The sequence below is a fragment of the Liolophura sinensis genome, chromosome 8, assembly GCF_032854445.1.
Source record: "Liolophura sinensis isolate JHLJ2023 chromosome 8, CUHK_Ljap_v2, whole genome shotgun sequence".
Taxonomy (NCBI): domain Eukaryota; kingdom Metazoa; phylum Mollusca; class Polyplacophora; order Chitonida; family Chitonidae; genus Liolophura; species Liolophura sinensis.
Window position 1 is genome coordinate 22,553,910 of NC_088302.1, and position 19,970 is coordinate 22,573,879.

General features: G+C 35.9%; 1 protein-coding gene across 4 annotated transcripts in view; it reads left to right on the forward strand.

Moving 5' to 3' along the window:
- The window catches only part of LOC135473115 (endophilin-A3-like), a 44,811-nt gene that overhangs the window by 1,718 nt on the left and 23,123 nt on the right, over window positions 1–19,970 (forward strand). For all 4 annotated transcript variants that reach the window (XM_064752942.1, XM_064752943.1, XM_064752941.1 and 1 more), the window contains exons 2-4: window positions 15,198–15,266; window positions 19,022–19,094; window positions 19,648–19,791. In XM_064752942.1, the coding sequence (XP_064609012.1) occupies window positions 15,198–15,266; window positions 19,022–19,094; window positions 19,648–19,791 (286 nt within the window). The remainder of the gene's footprint in view (window positions 1–15,197; window positions 15,267–19,021; window positions 19,095–19,647; window positions 19,792–19,970) is intronic.

The following is a 19,970-nucleotide window of genomic DNA, read 5'->3' on the forward strand; positions in this document are numbered from 1 at the left end:
GGGTGTCCAGATTTCATTTTCTTGTATCTCTCCAATGTTAAAAGTACCGAAAACAGGGTGTCGAAGTAACACCAGTGTTCTGTTTCACCTATCCACTTAGACAGGTAGCTGGCTAATCTTATGCGAAGGACTATGGCATTTGCTCTAAAAATTTGCCCCAAATAGTGTACTTTTAGGTGTTAATAAATGTTGTAAAATATTAGGTTTGGTGCTGGAACTTGTTTCCAGATGACTATCATTCTATCATGCAAACAAACTTCAAAATGTCGATGTCTAAGATCAGTAGAACTCCAGAATCAGGAGAAATAAGGGATGTAGTCATAGACAGAATGTTAGGTCATATACAGCAGTTTGTTTTGAAGTTGTTCATTTTGTTCATCTTTAAGACAGACTACTGTTGTATGCACATGCAGATAAATTCATTGTACACGTATATTAAAGGTAATTCTCACTCTCAGGTAAATGACTTGTGAATTACTCTTCAGCATTGTGCACTGGAGAACAGTGAAGTAGCATTATACCGGAAGAAGTACAAGCAGACACATATGTTCAGTTTGTTGATAAGCTCTTCCAAAGGAAAACAATTAATATGGTGTATGCATGGAATTATTGTTCATTAAATGAAATAGTCTATTGGGTCAACAATTAAAGTGCTATATTTCGGGGTGAATTATGCTAAATATGGCATATATTGTGTGTGAAGATTTAACTGATGGGTTAAAAAAAAAAACAATGTTTCAAGAACAACCAATGGTGTTACAGCTTTGTATACAACAATCTGGTTATACATGTAAGTTCAGTGCCCTCAGGAGCGTGTAAGTGCGTGCATTGTGCTTATAATTCTGCCTGACTGAGTTCTCAAGCGGTATCTCTTTTTACTGGTCTGATTTTGAAAAATAAGCCATTGAACCTTGAACACTGAAGCGTATATATACAGTGTATCCACATGTACATGGAGATGGAACCCTAATACTGATTGGGACATACTCACTCCCTATATATGCATGTACTCAAGTTTGTTCATATCATCTGTAGGTTGAAGTATGCACATGCATATAAATCCATTATACATGTAAATTAGAGGTAATTCTCATTAAAATAAATCAATTGCGAATTAATCTTCAGCATTTTGTACTGAGGAACAGTGAAGTAGCATTGTACTTGAAATAGTACAAGCAGCTATGGTTTTCATAGTCATACAAGTGTCAAACAACTGAAACTTATTTTCAATCACTGAACTGAGACTGCATGTAGAATAAACGACCTGCGTCCCTTGTAAGCTTCTTTTCAGATCCGTAATAAATCATTTCTGTCTGGTGAGACAAGACACTATTTGTTTTTCTCTATCCCCTAATCTACATCTGTTTATAACATTCTGTGCATAGTTTACAATTTTAATAAAAACTGCAACAGCAAAGTGCGTCTACATCTAAGCTAATTCCTCAACCTTATCACATATGAAAGATCAACTGTCAGTGCGGGTTATGTTCATTTTTAACGTGATTTTGGAGACAGCTACATGTACGTTGGACGGAATGGCGAGTTTAAGGACTTCACAAAAAGTATAATTTTATCAGTCCACACAGAATAATGCCTTCTGAATATGCATGAATAACACCTTGCAAACATGCGAAAAAGTTGAAGAATTACAGTATTCAGTACTAGAAGAATATTACCTTTCTTTCCAAGCTTTTTGAAAAACAAAGGTTTGAGTATGTTGTTCATTGTATGGTCTAACCATGTGAGAAAAAAGAACTTAAATATTCCTGCTACATGTTATATGTACACTGGTTAAGAAGGGCAGATTCGGTGTCCCAATAATTGTATGAAATAGGGTACCCTTTTACATCTGTGCTTTCTGTCTCAAAACAGGAATATACCAGTGCACTTTCAAATACATGTATGCCAGATAAGGTAGACCTAGAATTACAGTGCCCCTCATTTAAAGAAAAGCAAGTATATTTCAGTACTTGACATGTGCAATCAAGTCATCTTTTAATCATCTTTTTTGCCATAGCCAAATGCTCATGAATGACTTTGCAATAAGTAGAGCATAACTTCTTTTGCGGTACTTACAACTAACTTGTACATTTATATAGACTACAGGTCAAAGGTTTAGCGGACACCTACATATATGGTACATGTATATGGATGTAGCAGGTTTTACAGTTAAAAAAAAAAGGAAATGTAATTTTTATGTCAGTTATGCTACTTATGTTTTAATTAACTTTTACATTTCTGTAACAGATTATGAGATTTTGAAATTTGAGAGAGCTTCGTGACAGGAAAATAAGTACAATTTTGAGCACTTGTAGATTCATGCTCAGTTTACGCACTGCGTGCAGGTAGTTTTATCATGTGGAAATGACGCATTATAATAGCCAACACTGTCAGTGTGTTTTTTCTTATTGTGACCTAATTTCCTCGATAGGCTGTTGGCTTCCTGTTTTAGTTGACCTGAAATAGTGACAAGTCATAGTCACCCCAGTTGTCAGTAGCACTTCTGCGTCTTTCAATAATTGCTGTATATGTAACAGTGTTAAGAGGGAAGTGGGGTGAGATGGAGTGGGTCAAGGCAGAATATATCCAGATAAAGACATGTTAGTGTAGCTTGGGTGGGGCTGCCCTAGAATTCGCTTTATTAAGACTCTGTATAAATAAACAGTGAGTGCCCTATATGTTATTGTGTACAAATATCTTCATATTTGTGCATGTATGAATGAATAGATGGGAAGTTGTTTGTAAATGTTGAGCTGTGCATTCCATGAGTACATGCATAGATCCATAGATATACATGTGCATATAAACATACAGTACTACTGTACCTGTTATTGTACATGAATACGAACACCTACAATAGCTGGATGTGCATGTACAATGAGTCTTCATTATCGCCTTCCTACAATTATATGCTGGATTTTTCACCATGATAAATTAACTGTCCAATAATATTTTTTTTATTGTTTTCAATTTTTTTTTTTTTTGCATTTTGATCCATACCATTGTGTACCAGGTCAAAAATCTTATGCAAGTATTCTACAATACATGTAGCTGCATTGAATGTTGATATGTACATTGCATGCAAATGTAGAAGAGTTGACTGTGTTCAGTAAAAACAGAACAAACCTATAGTTGAGGTGGACACAAAATATTTTTCTTTAACATTAATAACAAAATTTCACAGTCCTTTGAACTAGGCAAAAAGCTTTGTGCTGATTCATGTTTTCATAAACATATTCTGTTGTTTTGTTAGCATTTCACGTTGTCGATGTTACAGTTACCAGATGGTGCATGCTTTGTGCAGTTGGTTTTTCAAAGAGCTCTGTATTCAAATCTAATTCTGTCAGATTTGCATTCGTAAAGGGTTTTATGTCAATAACTACATATAGCTTGTGGGTTAAAAATCAGTGTAGTGTTGCTGTTTAATTCATGAGAATTTTATGTTTGTATTTAGTGCTTGAAAATATTCACTGAAAATTAGCCTTATTTATTAGCAGGAGCCGAAAAAATTATACAATTCTAAGATTTTTCACCAATGGGCAGAATATTTTGATTAGGTCTATGTATGTTTGAAAAGACTGCAGTGGATAATTTACAAAGACATCCATAAAAACAATAAAACTTTCCAGTTCTATAGTGAGAGAAATGTCAGAGTTGAAATCCTATCCTGAAGGTTGAAAGTCTGCATTGGATGAAGTTGAAGAATTTAGGCTGAGGCATCTGTCCTTTCAGTTGTAATTCAGGTCTGTCAGTCATCACTGCTGTCATATCACTGATTTTCCAATCTATGTTTTCTATAAAGCATACTTGTGATATTTTATAGTGGGTGAAGTGTTTCTATTTAAATGCAGTTTGTTTCTCCATAGTTCTCAGGATTTTCAGAATCAAGCTGTTGCATGGCTGGTATTTAGATTATGCATGATGAATATTCATGACTACATGTACATGTGAAGTGCTATCACCTACACTGTAGTGATGATAAACGCAATCCACAAATTAGCTATTATACAGAAAGCGCAAGCGGTTGGATGGGGGTATCAGGAATTGTGAGCTCAGGGGATGTTTAACGAGTGTAGAACACAAGTTGAACTGACAGTTGTCAAGAACTGACAATTGCTGATACCTCATCTCATCGCTTGCTCCATCTATTACATGAATAACCCTCCAAAACAGCATACCTGCTGGCTTGGTACTTTAAAACATTGAATTTTTACGTGGATAGCGTATCTATACAGTGCAACAAAAGTAAGTTCCCCTTAAAACCCCATCGAACATCTTTGAGATCAGTTGAAACAATCAGTCTCTCGTCGAGGTGGGATGGAGTCCACTCTTGACGATTTCAAACGCCACCTTCAGGAAGAGTGGTTAGCCATACTGCAACGTTGGATCGCACGCCTCATCAACACAATGCGAGTGCGTTGAAAAATCTGGTTGACTCCTTTTATGAAATTTTCAAAATCGACCGATTTTCAGTTTACGCATGCCCATTAGCGCACAACTGCACGTCCACGTTAATCCTTGATATACCACGTACGCCGGATTCCTGGAATGGTGTGTGCAAAATTTCATTGCAATCTGGTATATATCAAGGGAGATATCAAACAACATTTTGGGGGGAACTTACTGTTGTTGCACTGTTTATATCCATGATCCAGTTGTTACTTACCCAAATTCTCAACCTTTTCGCGCATGAAAGAATGACTTTCAGTACAATTTATGTACATTTTTAATTTAATTTTGGAGACAAGACTACATTGGTTGGATTGGCCAGTTTCAGGGCTTCACAAAAAGTATAATTTTATCAGTCAACACAGAATACTGCCTTCAGAATATCTTTGAAGAAACAGCTTGTAAATATGTGGAAAGGTTGAAAAATTACAGTAACAAAATAAGCTTGAATATGTCAGAGAGCACACAAAGGTCCACATTCCAGCAAACTTCACTACATGTACTATAGTTCTACATCAAGTTTTTATTCCTTTTGACGATTCAAAATAAAATTTGGTTATAAATGGTTTGTTTAGGGTTCAATAAGCAAAAATACCTGTAGGACAGATTTTGTATCAGTATGCCACTTTTAACCTACAAAGAATCTTTAATCCAAAGTTCCATAAGAGAGCTGTAAAATAGTATTTCAAATTTTTACTGTATGTTGATTCAGTAGCAGGGGAAATACATGTACAGTATCTGGTATCTGGTATTTATAACAGACTGTGTTTTTTATTACTTTGATTAAATTGTTTTTCCAAGATCACTGAAATGATGTTGCTTTGTTAGAAGAACTAAAATCACAGATTGGATCTTATATACATATGTTTACATGTACAGATCTTGAATAGGTGTTACACTTGTTCAGGTTAGAGATATGTAACTGATACTAGACTGATACTGAGTTCCAGTGTACACTGTTGCCATCAGTAGTTTTGCTTGTTTTGCTAATGTACTATTAATATAAAGCAGGGTGTGACTTAACCTCATCTTGTTATTTTCTGAGGAGCAAAAAGTAGATGAACAGTGGTAACTGTACTAATTGGCCAGAACAATTACTGATAAAAATAAATGTTTGCATTGGCAATGGAATGAGGCTGTAAGATTGGCTCAGGCTGGTGATAAATGAATGACACATTGTCTTCTGTGTCATCTGATGTATTCAGTTTACTATATATACATGTACATGTACACTCAAGAGGAAAAGACATTCCGGTATGAAGGCCTTTGAAAAGGTAAAACTGTTAATCTGTTGTACAGTTCACATGTGCATGTAATTGCAGGCCTGTGACAGTGGTGTTATTTTGTTAGACCTTCAATTTAGATGGCAACTGTCATCTGTTCCTTTCTTTCGCCCATATATATATACACGTACATTTACCTGGCAGCAGGTCAAAGTATTATGAGTACAGATCTTGCACATGCAGATAGCTAACTTGTATAGGCAGCCAGAGGTTGTTATATTAATGACATTTTTGTTGATCAGAGGTTTAGCGTTTACATATGAACAACTAAATACTGAACCCCTCTCTTCTGTACGTGTGTCAATCATGTTAGAAGATGCTTCCATGGAGTAATGAAGTCGAGCTCAGCAAACTGTTGGTACAATTCTACCCAAGCTGGGTGACAACAATTTTAATGTGTTTTACTGACCAGCCAATATTAAATATCCAAAAATGGAAGAAAAATAAAATTGAGAATAAACCTTTGTTTTAAGCTTTTCTAATCGTGTAAACATATCTCCGACAAGAAAGCTTTTCAAGCCTACATTTTCCATATATTAGATGCGTTTCATGTTTTATTTTTTGACCTTCACTGGTCAAGGAAAAATTTTTGAATTAGGTTCTTTAGTTTTTAGTTTCTTTTTTTTTTTTAAAGAAGGGTCTTCTGAATTTAGTTAAGTGCTAAAAATGAAAATAATGTGTTGCGAGTTTCGTCCGTTTTTATCCTGGTTTCTGTCTCTCTGCCAAAATGGTTTTATCCCTGGCCAAAAGTTTTTCATACACATGTACTAGAGAAGGCCAGTCATTGCTCACCACTGCTAGGATATAATGTTCTTGTCTACTCTTTGCATTGTAGACATGTGGCGCCTATAAATACAATGTAACTGCATGTGTTTATTTAATTCTGCTTGGTAAATGACGAGCCTTAATAGAATCTGCATGTAGGCCAATTCATTGCCAGGAGATTCAGTTTGAAAATTATAAATGTAGTCTCCGAGTCTAGAACAAAGCAATACACAAACGTATATGTTTGTAAATATAGAAGCAATAAACATTTTTCTTCCCTTCCAACTGTATGTATACATGATGACGTATAGTCTACTAATTGTATGATGAATTCATTGCCTGGTGACATTATTTTTAAATTTGAACTGTGGGCTTTAACAATGATTTGATACAAACATTAAACATGCATCTTACACCTGAACCTGCATATCATGGTAATTTCTAGCATTAATTGTACCTTAAATTTTATATGAATTGAGTAATAAATACATTCAGTTTTAATATGGATATGCATGTACACATGAAATCCTTCATACACATCTCCAGTAAGTTTATACAACTGAATGTACATGTACCTTTATTCCTACAACCTTTTTTGCACAGGAAAGAGCACCTTTCAGTGCAATTTACGCACATTTTTACGTTGATTTTTTTAGACAAACTACATTGGTGGGATTTGGCCAATTTCAGGGCTTCACAAAAAGTATAATTTTATCGGTCTACACAGAATAATGCCTTCAGAATATGCTTGAATAAACATGGGAAAAGGTTGAAGTATTACAGTTTTGATGTAAGATATTAAACCTTTGATGATTTTTAGAGTCAGAATATTACTTTCTGCGCTAAAACTTAATTTTCCCAGAAAAATATCAATCTACCTTCCAAACAAACCTTAAAACACCGTTTTATCTAAGCTCAGTAGAACTTTATAAAGAATGGGGCCAAATGAGCAACTTAATTAAATAGCCATGGATGGAATTTTGGGTCATTCACAGTAATGTATTTTTACTTGAGCATGTATACATGTATACACTGTGCATTTTACATGCACACTTCTTGTTACTAAAATGATATCAAATCTATATGTGCCGTACAAATTTGAAATGTTTTATTTCTTTATTATTTCAGTATTCCAGTCTGCACTTGAAAATAATGAAATGGCTAGATATTGTACATTCTGTATGTGCGGGCTACATGTGAAAGCTAAGCCTGTGCAAGTCTACATGTATTTACATGTACATGTTTTCCCTGTGTTAAGGTGTCATTTGAGTAAGATTTGCTATAGTTTGTAGTATGTGCTTGTGCAGCCTTACAATGTCTGTCTTACTCCATGACAGACTAGAAAGATATCCTGTGAGGGGCATTCTCTGATGACCATCACAGGGGTGTCAAGTTCCACAACCACATGTGCCTGAGGGCTACAACAGCTTGGCTGGTACTCAGACCAGCAAACCTAGATATACATATACATGTACTTGTATAGCTTTTATAAAAAACTGTATCCCTCTTTGCCCTTAGCCAAAGTCTTCCTGGTCCATGCAGTTATGTACATGACTTCATTCTCCTTCTTCGGTAATAGATATGACAGTCAAGACTGAAACTTGGACTTTAAGTCTGTGTTTTCAGGGGATATTTATATTTATCTTCTATAGATCCTGGTTGAGGGCATCCTGTTTAATCATTTCCAATCTCTAAATTCTTGGTAAGAATTAAAGCCCAGACATAATTCTGTCACACATCATGATAAGAATTGTTTAGTGTGAGAGGCTTTCCACAGAAATGACTGGCTCTGCTCGATTTAATCCAAGGATGGCCATTTGATGGAAGCTTTCTTCGGATAAATGTTGTAAAACCTCATATTCATGCCACTCCACATTATTGAATACGTGTGAGATATTGTTATCAAGAGTCCAAGGAGGGGGGGGGGGGGAGGGGGCATTGTCTGTGACGTTATGCGTTATGGCATCGGGCTTTTTAATACAATTTGGAGATGATGATCTACACTCAAAAAATTAATCTGTTAATTTTTAACAGAAATTTGGTTGTCTTAATGAGGCCAGAGTCTATTTTTAGGTATTATAACATAATATTCTGTCATATTCAACATTATATCATGTTAGTCTCGTAGAATCTTTTTGTTAAATTAATAAAACGTGTTATATTCAATAAAATAATCTACTGTAATGGGAGAATACATTTTAGTATCACTCAGACAACTGACTTTCTGTTAAAATTAATTGATTTAAATTAAATTGATTTTTGAGTTTAGATCTGATAAGAACAACAACTGAGGAGAATTTTGGTCTAACTTGCATGTAAATGTTATTTTATCCCTTTGGATCAAGTGACAATATGTACTTTTAGTCTTATGGTCAATAATTGCGTGGGCAAGAAAATTCCTCTTAGAAAATTGCTTGGGCTTAGAGGGCACGTGCTCTGATCAGGTGCCTGCCGCATTGGTTAAGTTTCTTGCCACATACAGATTGTACAATACCTGGCAAGGTGCAGTAATCTTTTTTAAGAGATCCATCTAATTTCTGCCATCATTCACCCATAAACCCTATTCATCACATTCAATTACAAAATATTTGTCTGCACCATTGAAATAAAGTGAATGTAAATCACTGGTAAAAATGCCTAATTAAGATGGACAAATTGATATTGATATGAAATATACATGTACCTGTTAAGATGTATCTTCTTTAAGCTCTGTCAGATTTTTTCCCCATTGTTTACTGATGAACATTAATGAAATATATGTGTGCGCATCGTAAAACACCAATGAAACAAAATTTATAAATTAATGACTAATGTGTCTAAAGTAGAAGGCAACAGAGACAACCATTGACTATACATGTTTGATCATATAGTTCACTTGTAGGCCATGAAAACCCCCATATACCCGAATGTTTCTCATTTTGGGGACATCTGATCCGCTCTTTTAACTAATATACACTTAATTGTAGCAGGAATAATTAAGATTCTTTTTTTTTTTTCCACATGGCCAATCATCAAATAAACAACATGTTTATATCTACTTTTCCCCATAACTAGGAGAGCAGTGTAATTCTTTGCTTTCAGCACAGCTAATATCTGTCCTAAACATGAGAAGTACTGAGGTACATGTAACATGTGTTTTTGTACCTGTATGTTGTGTACATGTCATCATGCTGGATCTTTGAGTTTCAGATCAAGTCATTGCATCAGTGAAGACGCACGTTTCTTTTTCTCTCTGATAAACATGAAAGAGGAAGCACGTTTGTATGGCCGTCATATTAATTCCCTTAACAGATTTCTTGAGTAATTTTCCTGTCTCCTTTTAACAAATTTGTGAAGGTGTGCGTGCTGTAGCAATGGATTGAGGTCAAACCATTATTGATCTTCCTATTACATTATACTTTCCCAAACATCTGGTATTTGTGGGAAACTAATCATTTATTCATTTCATTCGGAAGAGTATAAGATAGTGTTCTTATTGTTCCTGATGAATGAACTATTCAGCATGGAAATGTTTTTATAGCCTAGAACAGTACAAATGTGTGGGCATATATGTAATATACATCATAATATGACCCAAATTCCTCAACTTTTTCAGCATATATAAGAGCAATTTTAAGTGTAATTTATGCAAATTTCTGATGAAACTAACATTGGTTGGATTTGCCAATTTCAGAGCTTCACAAAAAGTATAATTTTGTCAGTCTACACAGAGTTATGCCCTCAGAATTTGCATGCATGAACAGCTTGCAAACATGCAAAAAGTTTACATTTACAGTAAAGAAAAGTTCACAGTCATGCCGGTAAAACTTTTAATGTCATTGAATGAGTGAAAAAGCCACTAATCTGACACTGAAAACCGATCAAATAAATGAACAAGTATATGTTTATGAAGAACAAGTTTACTGACCCGCTCATACTGCCACAGTACAAATTGCATACATGGTACATGTTAAACCACTGTCATTTTTATTCTTGTATCGTGTTAGATCCAGCACGATGTAAATTCTTTTGACTGCCTCATATAGCCTCAGGTGAGATCTGTGGTAAAGGTCAAGCCTTTGGTCTGGTGGCCAAGATCACATACAAGAACTTCCAAAGGCATCAGCCATGTGTATACTGCTTTAATGAATGTCAGTTTTACAGAGAATGGTTTCTACCCATCACATTTCATAAGAAAGGTCAACTGTATTAGACATGATTACTGCTCTACCTGAGAAAATTGCCATATAAATTGTAGCAGGAAGCATGTAAAGGTTTGTTATTCTGTTTGGCTTTACCACAGTGATGTCTTTGTAACAAGTTATAGGGGGTGTGTCCATGCAGTCATTCAGGGTTTAATTGTTATTAGATGGTGTCATTTTTTCATTGTGACTGTAATTCTTCAACCTTTTTGCGTGTTTGCAAGGTGTTTTTTTAAGCATATGATGGAGGCATTTTTCTGTGTAGAATGACAAAATTACACTTTTTGTGAAGCCATGAAATTGGCCAATCCAACCGATGTAGTTTCGTCTCAAAAGTCAAATTGAAAGTATGCATGACAGTGTAAATATAATACATGTACATGTGGCTCACACATCTTGGTACATGTAGTCTTCATAAGTAAAGACACTGCATGAAACAGTACTGATTTTGTCATTTTCGTATATCCCTCAGACCTCAGAGATTGTATGCACATGTACCTTTGGAATATCTTATGAACAAGTGCATTTTTGATGTTTAGAGTCCTCCAGCCATTACTTACTTGTTGTTGTACATGAAGTTCTTAATATGTATGTAATATATATCCTGTACAGGCTGTATAAGAGCATTCTGATGCATATGTACATGCACATTTATGTGACCCAGGAGCCTCTCACCAATGCGGTCGCTGTGAGTTCAAGTCCAGCTCATGCTGGCTTCCTCTCTGGTTGTACATGGGAAGGTCTACCAGCAACCTTTGGGGGTCGTGGGTTTTCCCTGAGCTTTGCCCAGTTCCCCCTACCATAATGCTGGCTGCCATCGTATTAAGTGAAATATTCTTGAGTACAGTGTAAAACATCTATCACATAAATAAATAAATTTAAACCATGTTGGTACATTCATACACTAGCTATCGACATTCATTACAACAGAGTATTCAGATTTCAACTCAAAATTGAAGGGAATAAAGCTTGATTCTTAGTAATCTGTTACAGAATTTTAAAATCTGGAACAATTCATATCCAGATGAAATGACAGTGAGACAGGAATGAAATTTGGCAAATTTATTGCAAAAAGACCCCCAGGGTCTTAACTGATAAAACCGGGTCACTATGTCTTTGCAGGGTGGACAGTGCTAGAACACGTACTGTAAACCTTCAACCTTTTCAGCCACTGATGAATTTTTTTTTTTTTTCAGGGAAATTTATGCATACAATTCTTATGAAAATGATGCTAAAAATGATTGTGTCGCTTAAGATGCAAGCTTCATTAGACTGTGCAAATCATTTCTCTACACCCCACAGTCCTCTTAGAATGTTTGCAAAATATTGGTCGCAGTGGTGGTTGAAAATGTTGAAGAGTTAGGTATATCTGATTAAGATGGTAAGTAGGCCTTCTGCCTTTGAGCTCGGTGTTTACTGAAGATTTCTGAGTCATGTGACTGTAGCATTCGTTAATACATGTACATGTACGTGTACAATAATGCATGTACAATAATGCATGTTCATTTTACTACAACTACACTGTGCATGTACAAGCAGTATCCGACATCATAGCAGAATTCTATTAGAGAATTTTAGGGGGAAAAATATGCATTGTTTGCGTAGACACAAGTCACCTAACCTTTGTAATGTTGAAATAGAATCAGCCTTATGAAAACCGTGTGACATTGTTTGTGTTGAGGAAGTGGCTATGGATGATTTTCTTTTCTTCTCCTTTTGACCTGTGTAAATAGAGAGCATTTCTGGCACGCATTGTGTATTTTCTATTGACTTCAGGTTGAGCTGAGTATCTTCAGTCTACATATTTGGCAATACATATGTGAAGGTATACAAAAAAAGAATCGGTTCTTGTCTCGTAAGCCATGCAGCCTCCAGTTCCAGATATAAAACATCATCTAATGTTCATAGCAGATTTATACATATAGGTCAGATCTGCTCAGAATAACTCACAGACCAGTTTTTATTAATGTAGGAATGTGTTTTCTTTTTGTTCGGGGTTTGTTTTTTTTTTTGTTTTTTTTTTATTTATTTATTTTGTTGTTTTTTTTGTTCTTCTTTTTATATAAGAAACATCCATCAGCAATTTTCCCTGTACACTGTATTTGTAAACATGTTAATTTGTCGCCAACTTCAATGTTGATGGTATATCATCTAATAGGCTTATCTAAAGAACATTTGTTCACAGCTGAAGGATATGAAATTTTCAAGCCAAAGCTACAAAGAATGATGAACTGCTGTTTGACAAGTACTCATTATTTGGAGAATAAAATAATGAAGTACACTTATATGTCCATACATACCTGTAAATGTACATTGATATTTTGTACATGGACATAGGGTACATATTTTCTATGAAAGACAACATGTTATGGATATGAAAGCATTAGACATGTACATGTAATCCCTGAAGCAGAATTATTTGTATCCTACACGTACAGTGTATATGACAATCTTCTACTGGTTAGAAATTGGGCAAAGGCAGTTTAATATAATACGATGTTTAAAAAATATACATATAGATTTTTAAGTACAGTAGACATGTACATGTATCTTGCTTGTACTATATAATGTTTTGTGTTATAATTGTTGGCAAGCAATGGCACAAGTTGGTAGAGATTTCTCTCTGACCAGAGAATACATCTACGTGTCAAGACATTACATCATAGAGGCCCCAGCTGGCATTCTCAGTGACCTAGACATCTACATGTACTTTGCTGTCGACTTCAGCTATTAAAACATCACATAGGGAGCTACATGTCCAGTGTAAATTTATAGAGCTTGGCCTAAGGAAATTTTAAGTGTAAGTGAATCATTACGTGTAGCTATTCTGTTTTGCTGATTGGGGCTGTGATTTATTGTACATGTAACTTCTGTTCACAGTCATGCTTGTACAATATATATGAGTGTCTTAAGTGTGCTGCAATTATTATCAACTACGTGTAATATCTACATGTATTTATGTTTTATTGCTCGTGGAAAATGTAGTAATGTTACAGTCTACCAGGAGATGATTATAGGGCCACCAGAGAATCTTCCAACAACGTGTTTTAAAGCATGGTTTAACGCGAACAATAAACTGAGGAAAGAGTTCAGATGTCTTCAGATGTCTTAACCTTGCCAAGATAATAAATAAAAAATCACTGAGTATTTGGCAACACTGATTCCGAATCAGCTTTTGGATTTTGCCTATCTTTGTAATGCTTTGAGATTTGGTCAAAATCTTTTTTGACCATAGTCACGTAATTTCAACAGGCTGTAACTCGAGAACTAGAATTGAGACTTGCCCCAAATTGTAGCCCCAGTCATGTAGTTTCTGGTGCATGCCAACAGATTTGAGCTATAGTGTATCGTTTTTTCGCTAGAAATATTTAAATGACACCACCCTACTTAAAAAATAGAAATGTAAGCCCGTGCATTTAACATAGACTTTGGAGATAACTGTGCATTAGTATACATGTGCTGCAGGTAACCTGCCCCATAGATCATCCATCTGTCACTCAAACTGAGAAATGAACAACTATCCCTCCTATTGACAGCTATCAACACACAATTTTCAGTGTTTGCGCGTAAAGCCAGCACTATTCGCAGTGCATCATGGGTAATTCTCAACAATCCCGACGGCATTCTCCCATACACCCATGCTATCAGGAGTAGAATTCCAAAGACATGGCGAAATATACCTAAAATGTCCATCCACACATGACAACCCCAAAACATGTTACTCTTACTCGGCCGAACTCAACCGTTAAAGAATATTGCGCTTTCCAGTTTCTATTCAGTTCTAGACCTTACGTGCCCATAAGGAAGAGACAGGCTTTAGGATGCCACACAGAAAACCGTAGGCCATGGCTTTGGACTGAGGGTCTTTTATAAAAACAACAACACACAACTCTGCTTATTCCTTCGAACTGTTTGGACCAAAATTTCATATTTATTGTCTCCTAACATTTCCTGTCGCCTACATGCACTCTGCCCTCATCCACTTTGAAAATTGAACTGAGCCCAGGCAAACCAGATGGGAGGCTAGAGTGAGGTAATTGCACGCCATGTGTCAAAAAACCTGAAATGTACATTGTCAGCCAGGAGCGGTGATCACCAAGGCCTGACTCGATCAAGACGCCGTGTGGTTGTTTTCAGTACCAGACGCATTGTATATGTTATTTGGTTATTTGGGGTTCAAACCCAGTTGATTATTTTTCATTTTTATCATGCTTTTTCTCCATGTGGCCTGTTTTGTAAATACTTTTTCAATTTGTACATGCAGGTTGAATGTGTTGAACTTTCCATTGTCGAAGTACTTCAGCAGTTGAATAAAGCTATTCGTCGTTATGTGTGTTAGCATCTGTTGGTAAACAGATGTTTTCCAAGGCGTAATTTTTCCATTCGCGGCAAATTAGTTCAGTGCATTACTTTCATAGTGTTTTCTAATTTGACATTCGATTGGACCTTGATGCTTGGCCACTGGTATTGCTGTAAGGAAAGTAACAACTTTAATTATCGTTTGTTTTTATTTTTGCAGTATATGAGTGAAAAGATCGGTGGTGCTAAAGGGACAGAGCTTGATGATGAATTCATTGAAATGGAAAGGGTAAGTTACAGTATCCTAAATAGATGCATGAAATGACGTGAAATAGGAGCTTTGGTCAAAGTCATCAAGCACCTACATTTTTTACTAAAGTACATGTGGCAGGCTCAGTGCAGGTACATGTAGCTGGCAGCCTCATTTCAATGAAATTTCTGATAGTAATGACATTTGTGATCTAAAAATATTTATCATTGAAGCTTATTTCACATCATTAAACTCATTCACCTGTTTGACATTTAAATACTGCGTATGTTGAGAGTTGTTTCATTTATCTGTGTTTAAATACATATACTTGTAGGACATCGAGCATTTGCGTGCAAGATAATTGCTGTTAGCTTGCTTATTTTATGGTCTGTCAAGTTCTTTTACCACAGACATGGCATTTCATGATGATTCACATGTTCATGTACATTAAGCTGTGCTCAGTCTCAGTTGACTTGAACATTTCCTCTCAAAACATTCCACTTCCTGGAACAAAACATGTGGAGCCTTTTAGAAGATTTCCTACATTGCAAAAAAAAAAAAATGTTCTTCCTTATCAATGTTCAGAAGAATTGAGACTTCCTTCAAGAAACAGGGAAGGAAAAAAAGACTGATAAAAAGGAGTTAATGCAGATGTACATGTAATTGTGGTCTGAGTGGTACGTTAGTCCGTCAGTCCTTGGCTCAGTGCATGCTCATGATTCTATGTCTGCCTGTGGTTCAGTAACACCATTAAACCCCTCAGGAAGAGCAGTGTGGGTTCTGGTGGCCATTACTCTAAATCAAGGCAGATGTTGAAAATCTGATTTATATTAGGCCAATTTTTCTAGGCACAGATTTTGTGGGGGCTTAGGGAAAAACATCTAGTTCTTGTGCAATGAACATTTCACTCGGGGTCATCCGGCTAGTGTATAGGGTCACCCAGAAACATTTGTTAAGGAAATTCAGAAGATTGAATTGGTTCAGTTCAGTCATACGTCCATCATCCATATGCATACATGTACATGTAGTCATTACATCACACTTACCATGAATAGTACATTCACATGGTATTTATGAAGTTTTTTTTTTTATTTTCTTGATTGTTGTTTTAATAATATTATACTAGTACTCAAGAATTTTTCCCGATGATGACATGGTTTTATGGGTGGAGGAAACCAGAGTATCTGGAGGTAAACCACCAACCTTTGGCAAGTTGCTGACGAACTTTTCCACTTGTGACATCGAGATATGCACATCATATTGGTCAGATGGGACTATTTCGACAAACATTTGACTGCACAATCTTACAAGCGCTGAGAGGGAGAGACATTAAGGTGCGATGCACTTTCATTGAAGTTTTCCAAGAAATTGATACATGCACATATATAAATGTATCTAAGGATTTTTTTTTTCTTACATTTTTTGTCATATCCATGTTTTGACCCAGGCTAGTGGTCATGACAGAATGTTTTCTGAAACCATGCGACAGTTGTGGATTAAGAAGTGAAACATTCATCGAAAAATATGGATAAATAAATGAAATGGCTGTACCCTGAATACACAAAGCCTGACGCTGAGCTGGTTGTATAATACAAACATGTAGTACAGCTCCATGTACTCCTTCGTTCTGTTCACCTGGCTCCGTCCTGTCCCACCCCCAACCCTGTATAATCTGTCTCTGTCTGATGTAATACCGTGAGGGGGCAGATCCGTGGGTATTGATTGAGCCCCATGACGAAGGTTGCGTGGGCTTCTCACCATAGGCCAGCATTTCAGTGGGATAGCCATATTGTTTTTCTCCTCTAAATCAATTAGTCTCTGAGTGTGTATTTGTAAACCGCCCATCAACATGGGTTGAAGAAAGAGAAAGGAGAGCTCAGTGAGGAAATACACTTGTCTATTTGCTTATAGTAATAATATTGATTATATTAAATTGGAGAGGGAGCCATGGCCGAGGGTCTTTCAGTGGCTAGAGCACAAGAGGTGGGGGTTCGACCCTAGTCTTGAACAGGATTGTAGATATCCCCCTTTCCCTCCTTTTATTGTTTGTTTGGGTCTGGGTCAAAAAGGGCATGTACATTGTACTAGACTGCTGACTACAGCTATCCCAGTAGCCGTCTACTTTGGATATTCTGACCATTTAAACCAATAGTAACTGTGAAAGAATCACTTTCAATTCAGCTGCCTACTTTTAAGCTCTGGTCTCCTTCTCTAATTCAAAATGAAAACCCTGTTTGCACAGTCAAACACTTGTCTTCCATAATTATTTTTTCATATGTAGGAAAATTTGTGATTAGCTCGCCAAAGGTTGGCACTCAGGTGTACTCCATCCATAAAACTGACTGTAGTCTTGTAAGTAAAAATGTCTTGAGTATGCCATTAAACAATAATTAAAATAAATAAATAAAATACATGTAAAATAATTGCCCTAGGCTTTGACCAGTCAAACTTGCTTTGACTGTGTCAGCAGCATCTATACAGCAGGAAATTTGCCAGTCCCCTGAAGAGATAGCCATGCTTACTTCTGCACTATTTGTTTCCACCATTTACAAAACTGACCATGGTCATACAGTGCACATACCTAAATGACCTAAAATTTTGCCCACTAAAGTGTATTTTAAGAGAGACAAACAAATGTCACGAGATATCATTTTTGTGCTGAAAATTTTCTAGTAGAATATCATCCAGTGTTCCAAGCAAACCTCACAACATCTTTCTAACCTCAATAGAACTCTCAGAATCAGGAATAATGGGCAAGTTAGTCATGGACGAAATTTTTGGTCACTTAGGGTATTTGATGTATTCTTGAGTAGTTTTAAGCAAACTTTAAACAAAGATTTTTGGGAAGTGAAATTTAAAATTACATGTACCATTTTCGTGGGCGTCAAATACATGTGTTCCAGTTACCCCCTTGTGTGCTCTTAACAAGCGCTCATTCTATCTGCCCATTATTTCTAAGTTTTTGGATTCTTGGACACAAAACTCCACAGATTGGATTGGCCAAATTCAAGCTCCACAAAAAGTATGATTTCATCAGTCTACATAGACTAATGCCTACAGAATATGCTTGAGAAAACACCTTGCAAACATGCGAACAGGTTGTAGAATTATGGTATAAGCATCGGTCAGGACTACAGCTACATGTACCTTTTCATGCTTGTGTGAAATTGTGTACACATGTACATGTACATCTGTTATTAGGATTGCACGTCGTCACTAAAATTCCTCAAAATATGCCTAATTATCTCATCAGCGATCCACTTTCTTTGTGTTTATTTCAAGACAAATTTTACTTTTTAAAATTCTGGTGGAACTATTTTCTCTAGCTTTTTGTGTATCTTTAGAAATTCTCTGAATATTAAATTTATCTCATTGACTGCAAGTATATTGACATTTTAAAATTTTTTTCTGTTTCATTTTTACATGTAGGCATGGTTTACAGCTAAATTCTACGCTGTATGCATGATGATCTTGTGTTATTTGAAGGATAAAACAAAATGAAATTTTAGTTCTATTTTTTCACCTGCACCATACGTGTACATGTACACGTATCGTATTCTAAACATTTGCATGTAAATGTACACAATCAAATGTACAAATATCAGCCTTGATTTTTATGAGGCTCTGCATTTTAAAGCTCCATGTAAATTCTAATGTGGTACATCTTTTCGGTAAATGTTGATTATGTAGCATGGTTAATTGGCAATATTCCAAGACAAGCAAATTGATACATGCCATACATGTCCTTGTATATATATATATATATGATACTATTACAATTCCAATGTTTTCAGAAAACAGATGTTATGGGAAAGCTTGTGGATGAGGTTATGATAAAAACACATGAATTTCTTCAGCCAAATCCAGGTAAGTTTGTGTAACTAATCAAGCTAAAGTGTTACCTGGATCGGCTTAATTATGTTCGATTCCATGACATTAACATATAACATGCACATCTGCTTAGCATTTACATGCATGTTTTATGCATCTGTATATTAATTGTTGTCAAGAAAATTTTCTTTGATAAAATTTAAAAATGCCAGTTTAATTATGAGGATGCAAATGACCTCCCTGTAAACTGCTTGTATTTTGTTACTTTAGTTATTGGTTCCTCAATGTTTGGAAAGTTAAACTGCAGGCATTCATACAGTCACAATCTACTCACAGAATTCAGTGAATTGGATATCTCAACAAGAAGGGGTTCACTTGTGTAAAAGAATTAGAAAAGAAACATTTTCTAATGTCAGTTTCATTACTCTTTCCATGCCAGCTAAACCATTCAAATTTGTATCTAGAATGTTTTTACCCCAATGAAGCCATCTGCCTTCATTTTATTGAAAAATTGTGTACGGTGCAAAACATAAGTTAAATAAACATGTTAAATGGGGAGACAAAACTGTTTATTTTTTTCTGTTCACAGCTTCCAGAGCCAAATTGGTGGCCGTCAATTCAATATCCAAGCTTAGAGGTCAGTCCAAGCACACCATGTACCCCCAGCCAGAGGGGACTCTTGGGGAAACCATGCTCAAGTACGGCAAGGAGTTGGGCGAGGAAACACCATTTGGTAAGAATCGGGGTACAAAGTTGAAAAAACTTAAAAAACATTGATATAATTTGAATATATTGGTCTGTTTTTTCTGCACGTACCCTAGCTGTTCTGGTATCAATCAGAAATACAGTATATTAAGTTTTCTCCACCAGCGTCCCAATGGAAAAGAATAGAAGTGGCAAAAGATGCCTGAA